Source organism: Olea europaea, chromosome 4, assembly GCF_002742605.1.
Source record: "Olea europaea var. sylvestris chromosome 4, O_europaea_v1, whole genome shotgun sequence".
NCBI lineage: Eukaryota > Viridiplantae > Streptophyta > Magnoliopsida > Lamiales > Oleaceae > Olea > Olea europaea.
Window position 1 is genome coordinate 20,902,659 of NC_036240.1, and position 11,177 is coordinate 20,913,835.

General features: G+C 33.8%; 2 protein-coding genes across 2 annotated transcripts in view; both read left to right on the plus strand.

Annotated features, from left to right (window-relative positions):
- LOC111393156 (protein SPA1-RELATED 2-like) overlaps nucleotides 1–6,192 on the plus strand; it is an 11,808-nt gene extending 5,616 nt beyond the window's left edge. Inside the window, exons 2-7 of the mRNA XM_023018547.1 lie at nucleotides 226–423; nucleotides 801–1,635; nucleotides 3,370–3,516; nucleotides 3,825–4,142; nucleotides 4,612–4,671; nucleotides 5,304–6,192. Coding sequence (XP_022874315.1) covers nucleotides 226–423; nucleotides 801–1,635; nucleotides 3,370–3,516; nucleotides 3,825–4,142; nucleotides 4,612–4,671; nucleotides 5,304–5,495 — 1,750 coding nt within the window. The 3' untranslated portion in view covers nucleotides 5,496–6,192. The remainder of the gene's footprint in view (nucleotides 1–225; nucleotides 424–800; nucleotides 1,636–3,369; nucleotides 3,517–3,824; nucleotides 4,143–4,611; nucleotides 4,672–5,303) is intronic.
- A 3,396-nt stretch (nucleotides 6,193–9,588) lies between these two features.
- LOC111394114 lies at nucleotides 9,589–10,156 on the plus strand. Its single transcript, XM_023019897.1, has one exon. The coding sequence runs from the start codon at nucleotides 9,701–9,703 to the stop codon at nucleotides 9,992–9,994; it is 294 nt and encodes a 97-aa protein (XP_022875665.1). The 5' UTR covers nucleotides 9,589–9,700; the 3' UTR covers nucleotides 9,995–10,156.
- Nucleotides 10,157–11,177: the final 1,021 nt, after the last annotated feature.

Consider the following 11,177-nt stretch of genomic DNA (forward strand, 5'->3'; position numbering starts at 1 on the left):
TATATATATATATATATATATATATATATTAAATTGAGGATTTTGAAGGACAATGAGTTAGTTCACTGTTTAGGATGAATTACACCTGTTATGAAAAATTTTATATAGTTCGGAGTAGAAGAAATCATGAAAAGTTTGATATGTGGCAGATAATGTGGTTAGGAAGGGTGCATTAAGAAGAAATGCTGGGGAGATTCTTTTTTATGATCTTGTTTAAATTTCTTATTGTCCTGTGCCTGTTACTAATGTGGGTGGTCTTTCTCAGTTACTCGGCTTATTTGATTCGGGAACATCTCGTGCTGCTGCAATGCTTGATTTACACCATCGGATTCTTCCTCCTGCATTCCTTTCGAAATATCCGAAGGAAGCTGGATTCTGTCTCTGGCTACTTCATCCTGAACCTTCATCACGCCCAACAACCAGGTACTTGTGATTTCTGATTTAGTTTTACCATCAAAATATCTTCTCTTCACAAAAAAAGAAACTTCCCTTCAGTCTTGTTTATTGTTTGAACTGCATAGAGATATAGAATCGTGCAAGACTTGATGGAGGAAACCTATCTTGAGGAACCGAAAACACCATGGACATGAAAGAAGTGAATATAACTTGCATGTAAATTCTCCTTACAAAGATAATAAACAGTTATTGTAAAACTAATAAATTTTTAGTCTCTAGAAAGTCTAAGATGTCAAGTTGAAGTTGCTGACCAATATTTACAAAATGATGGTTACATAAAGTTTTTTTTTCTTGATACACGTAAGTTTCAGCAAGTGATTTTTGGGATCACCGTTATAAAACAGGGAAATTCTACAATCAGAATTTATGAAGGGAATTCAAGACTTATCTGGAGGCGAGTTATTACCATTAATTGATGAAGAAGATGGAGAATCAGAGTTGTTATTGTATTTTCTCCTGTTAGTAAAAGAGCAAAAGCAGAAGGATGCGTTCAAGTTAGTGGAACATATCCAGTACATAGAAGGAGATATCGAAGAGGTTAAGAAAAGGCAGCCTAAGAAATCACTTATTCAATCTTCCTCGTCTCTGGAGCCTTCAAATGTAAGTGGGAGCAGCGTTACTCGCAGAGGAAATTTAAGTTCAGAATCTCTTTCAAAGATTATCCCAGGACATGACAACGAGATAAAATTGATGAGCAACATCAGGCAACTAGAAAACCCTTACTTTTTGATGCGATCCAATGTTCAGCTTGCAGATAGTGATGTAGTGACTCGTAGAGATACAGAACTGTTGAAAAGTCGAGAGAACTGGAGCATTGCGGGTAATAATGATAGCAAGTACAAGACCTCAGATCGTTTAGGGAGTTTCTTTGATGGTTTGTGCAAATATGCTCGCTACAATAAATTCAGAGTACGGGGGATATTACGGAATGGAGATTTTAATAATAGTTCCGCAAATGTGATATGCTCTCTGAGTTTTGACCGGGATGAAGACTATCTGGCTTCGGGAGGGGTGTCAAAGAAGATAAAGATATTTGAATTTCAAGCTCTGTTTAATGATTCTGTTGACATTCATTATCCTGTTATTGAGATGACAAACAAGTCAAAGCTCACAGGCATTTGCTGGAACAACTATGTCAGGAACTACCTTGCTTCAACTGATTACGATGGCATTGTTAAGGTTAATATTCTTTGTGCATTGCTCTTCTATTAATTACTGGGATAATGATTAAGAGTCCTGGCCATATAGCTGGCTACTTAATTGACCATAGCAGGTGGCTAAGCTTAGAAAAAAGTAAAAGTTTAAACTTTTAAATTTTCAAACATGTTTGGATAATTTATTTTTAAGTAAAAAAGTTACTTATTTTGATATTAACTCTTGCTTTAGTATTGAAAGAAGTAACTTATTTCCAATATTCACTGATAAAAAGAGTTATATTCTTTTAAAGTTACTTAAGTAAAATTTTTAAGCTTAGCCAAACTTGCTCCTAGAATTCACAATTAAGCAGTTTCCAGATGACCCCTACTAACACCAGAAGTCAGTGCATACTCTTTTTGTTACGTACTTTATCTAATGTGAGGAAGCAAGACATCAACATATTAACTCACTCCACAAGTCAGAATGTAGAGAAACATCCGTCGTGTACTTAGAAGCAAACTAAGCTTCCAGGGTAAAATTCAAAAGCTTGAGAGCTAGAAATCATGTAGATTTTGTATTATGTTGAATATCTCCTTACATGACATCATAGTCAAGAAGTAAAGAGCAATGTTTTTGTTAATGGACAAAAGGCAACAGATTAATGAATTACGTGCACAGCACATCATTTTTGAAAAATTGCTAAACACAAGACTTAAAAGAATGGGGCAGTGAAGAAGAACTTCATGGTGTTTTTTAATATATACGTTGAGTGGAATCATGAAGTCCACTTAAAGGGAGTTGGCTCTATGATTTACGTTCACTGTACGATGGTTATATCTGTACTTTTAAGTTGACGAGAACTTTTGAAAAGGACACGGGGCATGTTTGAGTAGACTATAAAAACAATAATTCTAAGTGACTTTTTGTACCCAAACTCAAATTCTTTTTACTATCAAGTAAAAAAATTTGCTTATTTTGAAAGTAACTCTTGCCTAACTTTCAATGAACTAATTTCTCACCTTGACCAATGAATTGTTCTATTTTTTAAAACTTATCTATTTACTAATAAGCAAAATTTTTAAACTTCGCCAAATGCTGTCTTAGCCTTCATGTTGTAGTTGACATCATAACCATGCAAGTGGAGGTCATTGTCCTTGAGGAGCAGTAAGCCTCATGTCTGTCAAGAACTTTTGTGGGCGCTGGGACTGTGAATATTTTTTTTTTCAGGATTTCTGTCTTTTTCTCTCATATCTGTGCTTAACTTTTATGAGTTTTTTAAGTTACTGTTTGGCCCACGAAGATAGAAAGGTGATATATTTGAGCTTTCACACATAAATTGGGAAAAGATGTTGTGATGAAACTGTGATCATCGTTAAATAACAGAATATTTGAAAATCTTTTGAAACATTCTCTAACTACTGGTATTATAAACTGCCATCTACTACACTTTTGGACGTATCCAGTTCCCCACCTTGGTTCTTGAAGCTCAAATTAGAGCACGAATCCATCAGCTTCAGAGTTGTCACTTTCTGATTTCCCCCAATGATAGTATATGTGTCCATTAATTTTGTATCTTTAGCATCAAAAGTGTGCATGTTGAAATGGTTGTGCAAATTTAGGTTGTCTACAGTGTGATTCTTAAAAAACTATACATCCTCGTATATATCTACCTATTTCAGTTTTCCTCTTGATGCTCTGACTTGTGAGCGCTCATATTGATATGCAGTACTTGCTTTCCTAATGATCTTTTGACAAGATGCTTAAAAATACTTGTAGTTATGGGATGCGACAACTGGTCAAGTCTTCTCTCATTTCATGGAGCACAGTGAAAGGGCTTGGTCTGTTGATTTCTCCCGTGCAGATCCCATGAAATTAGTGAGTGGAAGCGATGATCGTATGGTGAAACTTTGGAGCATCAATGAGGCATGTTGTCGTCTTTTCTCTTTTATATTTATGTTTCTTATGCAATGTTACTGACTGCTGTCCTACTCTTTCCAAGAGTCCCATCTTTTGGGTCTTATTCCTTTTTCTTCGAATTGAATGGTTATCATGTTTGTCTTTACCTATATGCCAAACGTATGTTTTACTAACAAAACTTCCTTTAATGAAAGCAAGTCTTGCTTTAATGTTTAAGCCCATCCAAACATGCTTATATATGCTTCAAGTGCTTTAGCATTTTTTTGGTGCAATATAAAAGGAGTCATTCAACTGATTTTTCTCATTTGGTGCAGAGAAACAGTTTATGCACAATTAGGAACAATGCAAATGTCTGCTGTGTTCAATTCTCAGCTGACTCCAGTCATATGTTGGCTTTTAGCTCGTCCGATTATAAGACCTATTGCTATGATCTTCGCAATATTTCAACTCCTTGGTGCATATTGGCTGGCCATGGGAAAGCTGTAAGTTATGCAAAATTCTTGGATGCTGAAACTCTTGTTACTGCATCCACCGACAACACTTTGAAGATTTGGGATCTCAATAAAACAAATTCCCATTGTTTATCAAGAGATGCGTGTATCTCAACACTTAGAGGGCACACAAATGAGAAGGTTTGTAACTCTGGCTCTCAAGTTTAATCATCATATTTTTGGAAGAATTGCACTGTTGGTCCTCGATCTATTTCCCCACTAACAAGTTAGTCCTTGACCTCTTATTATGGTTGGACAAGTAGTCCCAGTGATGGAAAACCGCCAAATCTTTGTTAAATTGGTCACATGGCCCTCATGAAACGCGCATAACTTCAAATTTTTGGCACCAACCAAAGTTGGGAAGAAATCTGGATTCATAATGTTAGACAAGTGAGAACCATGTGATGATTTAACATAGCAATGAAACATTTCCATCAATGGGGATTGATTGTGAAACTATAATTAATGGTTGAGTACCGACTTGCTCATTTTTTAAGGTTGGGAACCAACTAGCCACTCGGCAATAGGTTGTGGGACCAATTGGTGCATCACGCCTTAATTTTTTGATGTATTACCCTGCCATTTTAACTTTGAGCTCTTGCTCCTACAGAACTTTGTGGGTTTATCAGTTGCTGATGGATACATTGCATGTGGGTCGGAGACGAATGAGGTTGACTTCATTTCTAGCTTCTACATATAATAATTTTGACAAGAAAACCGACTTGACTATAACTCAAGCTTTTTCAACCAATGATCATAAAATTGTGCCTCATCACTAAGGATCAATATGTAATGGATACTTCGGGTGAACTCATGCACAACAGAGAACCATTGTCTATTGAGGTCAATGTTGTGGACTACGTGATGTTTATTTTAATTAAGCAAGGTTTTGGCTTTCCTCGAGCTTTATTTTCTTATTATAAAGCATTTGGTTAAGCTTAAAATATAAGTTTTAAAATATATAATTTTTTTTATCACTCAAATTGGGAAACAAGTTACTTATTTTGAGTGTGTTAAGAGCTACATGTTCTTGGGGGCGATTCTGTTGCACCTAACTGAAGAATCATAAGCAAACCTTAAAATATCAAGACCATTGTTGATCTGATTCAGTCGGCTCAATTTTTATTCACTCAAATTCTATTTCATATAATTCATGAGAACATCTTGTTTCCAGATATTCGTCATAAATGAAATATAAAATAGAATCATGAATGATCAGTTTTCTAGTATGTGTTTCTTGTGCTCTTTTAATGAATACCATCCATAATTTTGAATTTCCTTGAGTTCATTAATTGTCTGCAGGTGTTTGCCTATTACAAATCCCTGCCGATGCCAATTACTTCCCACAAATTTGGTTCCATCGATCCCATTTCTGGTAAGGAGACTGAAGACGACAATGGACAGTTTGTTTCAAGTGTTTGCTGGAGACGGAAATCAAATATGGTGGTTGCTGCCAGTTCCACTGGTTGTATAAAACTTCTGCAGATGGTCTAGAAGTAAATTAACCCTCAATCAGCTGCGACATTTGTGGCATGTCTGGGAAGGTGAATTGGACAACACCAGACTATCACAAAAGGGAAAATATAAGTTATGAAGATGAGCTCGAGTTCTGTCATCCATCTCTCGATTATCCCTTTTGGCCCGGAATATTAGACCTTTTTGCCTGAAAGATGCGGCATTTATGCTGTGTTACTTTTTGTTAGACAGTTGGAATTAACGGTCACTCAAAATTGCGAGTGTCTGAATGTTGGCTGAAGGATCTTGGACTATGTTGGCATCTGATATTGATACTACCGTCGGGATTCAGAGTGTTAACAAGAAACTTCTGGATGTTGGTGAGTCGTGTATTAGTATTTGCACGAGTCGTTCAAAACTAATACGGTAGAGTTCTTTGTACCACCAATTTGAACAAGTGATCGATCGGATTGTTCATATAATAGGAATGTAGCTGTAGATGAGTTCTTCGAACCGTTGAGATAGCCGGCTCTGCAGTACTATTGTAATATTGTATATTCCTATGTATGAAAAAGTGTACATACTCAGCTTATATCTTACTGTGATTAGCTGTTTTATATGTACCACTACTTTCTATCCATGAAATATAGAAAGAGAACTTCAAATTACTACTAGTCTGATTCTTTTGTAATTTGTAATTCTCTGTAAATTTATTTTGTTGAATTCTTGATTCAAATGCCTGTTATATTTTACTGATATTGATTGTAATTTTCTTGTTATTTCATTGTTAAGCCGCATTATTAGGTTTAGTGAGGCCTTGAGAAGAGGTTGATGCAAGTAGGCATGTGCACGACCTATTGGTTTGCGTGGAGCCCAATTGTAGAGAATATTTATTCCTGTAGATCGACCTAATTTAGGGATGTGTCAGGTAAAAATATGCTGAAGAGCTTACACATGTAATGAGTCATCGTAATATTTATCATATATAAATTCAGAATGGGGTAGGGGTTTTGTAGGGAATTCCCACCTTTGATCCATTCGACTCGTGCAAGAATACTATATCAAATGATTAATGACGATTTGAATCTCTATTTAATATTTTTTTATAAGAAAAATAGAAGAATTGATGTCAAGAGGAGTACGCCATATTAATGTGCCTCGAATGATCCACATCTCTAGGTCGTTAGGTATTTGACCTAATAAGATTGTCCAGTTTCTATAAAATCTATCACTAAAATCCCTTTAACCTATATAGTAAAGGTATTTAATTAGGAAAGTTAGCTGGGGTTTCTTGTAGACAAGACATAGATGTTAGAAGAATCTCGTAATCTCATCTTTATTATAGGAAAGAAATCTACAACGATAGAGGAATGTAAATCGGGAGTACCCACTATAAATTTTGTGGATACTCGTGTTTATGTTTTTCTTTTTTGCTTATTAAAGGTTAAACCCTAAACTTAAGGGTCCCTCACCACCCCTGCCCTGGAGCATCGTGAGGGAGGTAAATCGCAGGTTATGCCTCCAAGGGTACAGGGTGGAAGGCTGCTTGTACACTTGCACTTACCCAAGAGCCAAATCCATATTTCAGGATTCGAACCCTTGACGCAGCAGCCTCAAGTAAAGCTGGATTTCTCCACCCTCCCCTTTTACCACTTGAAGATGTGCCCTGGGGGCTCTTTTTTGCTTATTATTCTCCCGGAGTTAGGTGTTAAGTTGTATGGAATTTGTGGCCATGATCTTTGTAATGGATTCTGAATTTATATATGATAAAAATAGGGAGCAACTATTTATATTCATGATTGTTATATATTCATCCCACTCTATATTTACACTTATTAAAATATTAAATTAAAAAAAACTACTATTTTCATCCACGTCACATTCTAATTTTGTCCTTATTAAACTCAGGCCCCGTTTAATACTCATTTTTTTTAAAGAATGAGAATTAAAAATATAGTTGTTACAAGAGCTACACAAGAGATAGAAAGTCAAATATGTGACTTGATGTTATGGATAACGATCATATTTTTCATTTTTGTGGCCAAAGAATGAAAACTAAACAGGGCTCAATCATATAAACACAATTGATCAACACAAATTTTATATATTCATTCCGCTCTAAATATATCCCTAATATAATTTCAAAAATTTTAAAGATCACTCTATTTATCTCCATTACATATAGAATCAACATTCTCACAATACAATAATTAATTTTACAGACCAATTATTATAAGATGTGATTCCATGAACCATAAACCCTTATAATCACCGTCACCTTCAATGTGACATGGACTCTATACATAAAAGTATACAATCTATTTTACGGAAAATTAGCAGATTTTTTTTTTTTTAAAGAAGTAATTATCAGATTTTAAACTGTATGTAATAAAATAAATTATAATAAAAGTCAATTGAAGGAAAGAGCAGAATGAATTAGTTATTAATATTTTAGAAGTCTGTGACGGTCAGGGAGAATTTTGTGAGAGTAAAATGAAAGGATTAGAGATATAAAAATGATAATTTAATTAGAGTTAACCCGATTAGAAATATAGAAATAATAATATTATTGTCTAATACCTTATGCTCTTTACCTTTAATTGTCTTTTATTTTAATTTATTTATTGTATAGTTTAAAATCTGTTAATTACTGTTGGAGTTTGGTTTAAAGATTGAAATTTTTGGTTCAGTATAAAACATGAAAAGTAACTTTGTGTCAACTTCAGTCACATATTCAAACTTGATCCGACAGTCAAATTATAAATAGAAATAAACTAATTTATTCTACTCTTCGAGTAGATCATCATGACACATTTGGAATTTCAAAACCAATTCTAAATGAATAAGAAATTGCAGTTCAAATTTGAAAAGAAAAGAGGAAAAATTGGCCAGAAAATGTGTCTGACTCCATTACTTGTCTAGCGCTTGAGTGATGAGATTGTCGCTCGAGATAAAGGAGTGACAGATGGGCAAAAGTTTCTGTTGAATAGTGTCATTGGCGCTAGAGCAATAGGCTAGTGACAGCAATGGATGCTTCCCTTCGTGAAAATTGTTAAGTTTGGGGCTTACCACTACATTCACAACCTTTCATCTTTTATAAATAGGATCCTTTAGACGTCCATTATGCATTATGTATCAATTACATTGAGCATTATATTAAAAACTCTTCAAAATTTTTTCCAAAAATCTTTCTCTTGTAGAGGGAAGAATTTTGTTTGAGTTCATTGTTGCTTTTGGTTTGAAGTGTTTCTACAACAAGTTATACCCGTTGTATATTGAGAGACAAGTATCATAATCCGTTACCATCGTTAAGGAGCAATTTTGTCTTAAAACTCGTATTTATTTTCCTACTTCCTTTTCATTCTTGTTCTTTCTTTTTGTTTCTAATCTTCATAGATAAGCGTAATTAAGCTTAACCATTTTTTATATTGACAAACAACAATTTCCCTACACATATCACCAACAATAACAACTTCTTAAAAAAAAAAAAATCGCTAATTTTCCATAAAATGTGAAGATGATATTTTATGATTAGTAAAGTTTTAGTTAAACACAAATTGTAGAAGGATATAAAAATGTCCACAATAATCAACAGGTTGATGCGTCCACCTCTTCTCAAGGCCTCATTAAACCTACTAATGTGGCTTAACAATGAAATAACAAGAAAAAAAAAAACACATAAATATAACCATTCATTGAAGTGATTAAATCATGAGCTTACGGATAACCATTCTATCAACAAGCATTTAATATTAGATTCCACTTTTGTATGATTCACTGAATTTGCAATTACTTACGTATCATGAATTGGTTCTATTACATCGCTGTCGTGCCTCATCCTTCCTTTTCGTCAAATTAATGCAAATCCCCCACTTCTCTATTATTATTATTATTATTCTTATTATTTCCTAGAATGATCTACCAATTTTTCATTTTTAACAAAAAATGAAAACAAGTTTGTTTATTTAGATTTGCAAAATTTTATTCCTTTTACCATTTTTTTTCTTAAATTTTTCAGCCGACTCTATAGAGACACATGCCTTTGAGAAACTTCTAGAGAATAAATTTGAGTTGCTCCTGAAATTTTTTTATGCCAAACTAATTATTGAACCTTTTAAAATATTGTAGACAAGAAACTTTAGAATAATACATTTATTCGCCAATTATATACTGTCCTATAAAAGGCCACAGCATGCTCAGTTTGGCTCGAGATAATTAAACAGATTCAGGAAATAAGAAAAACAATGGGCGGAACTATTTTCTCTTGTGCTCCTCCATGCACCGCCATGCACGGCGGCGGATTACGTCCAAGCGGCCACCACTGCCAGCAGCAAGCTGCGACGAAAGATAATAAAAATTTATGTTCTTTTCAAATGCCACTCCACTATCCAAGGTACAAGAAATCGGACTACGCGACTATGCCAGAATGGCAACTCGACTGCCTGCTGAAACAGTATGGACTGCCGGTGATTGGAGACATTGATCAGAAGAGGAAGTATGCCATGGGAGCATTCCTTTGGCCTGATCAGTATGAATAGAACAATTTTCATTACTTTTTAAGGATATGGTAATATTTTCATCGTTGTTTGTGATTTGTACGAGTTTATTTTCATAACAGTTTGATTGTATAATTAATATCTATCTCTATTTATAATTTATATACACAAAAGTAATGTAATATAATTATGTATATTATTTCTTGCTTGCTTGTCTCTCAATTATATTTCAATTCATAGCATCCTTGCTTTGATAAAATTGAAAATAATGGAAATATATGTATTGGCATCGAATTAATTAAATTAATTCTTTACTAATTTGTCGTACTTGTGATTATTCTTGATAACTATGATTAACCAATGACATATATTATGTCGAGTGTTGCTCCTACATGTATAAACAAGTTATATTGAAATACATCTAAAAGCTTCTCTAACAATATTGTAAATAAATACGAAGGGCTAAAGTCAAAAATTGCATTTGAAACTAAAAAGTTGCTTTTGAATTTTATGAATAATTTTCTAAAACTGCTTATCATGATATTAAGAAGCTAATTTTGAACATGATTTTGATATTGCTTCTAAATATTTTTTGGATACACGTTATGTTTTGAACATTGGGTATTAAATAAATTTTCGTCACCTTAGTTTCGGCTGTGTATTTCATACTGTTGTCAAAACTAGATCAAACCACAACATATCTACTTATATTCATATCGTATATGAATCAACTACAACCATATTAGAACAAATATTTTGGAAATGGCAAGTTTCATGAATTAAAAGATAGTCTTTAGATGAGTTCTATAGCTAGTTTTCATCGACACTAGTTTACATTATAGTTTAAATTCTGAAAATTCAATGAAACGTCCCGAAATCTCTATATATTCATGAAGGGTAAAATTGTGTCGTGACGAAAAAATTATGCAGTTGCATGTTTGATTGGGATCTTATAATTAATAAGAAAAAATTATAGCATTTATAGGACTTTATCCTATCTTGATAAATCTTTTAATTTGTAAGCACAATTTTCTATGTAAACGTGGAACACTATTTCAGTTGTAAATAAGCAGAAAAAATAATTTCAACAGAAAAAAAAAATTAATAAAAGCAGAAGGAAAAGAAAAGAAAAATTCTCCAACTCTCCTCGCCTAACCCGAACCCAAGCTTCCCTTACAATACAGGAGCCCCCGAATTCGTTAGTCTTTTGACTATTCCTGTAACA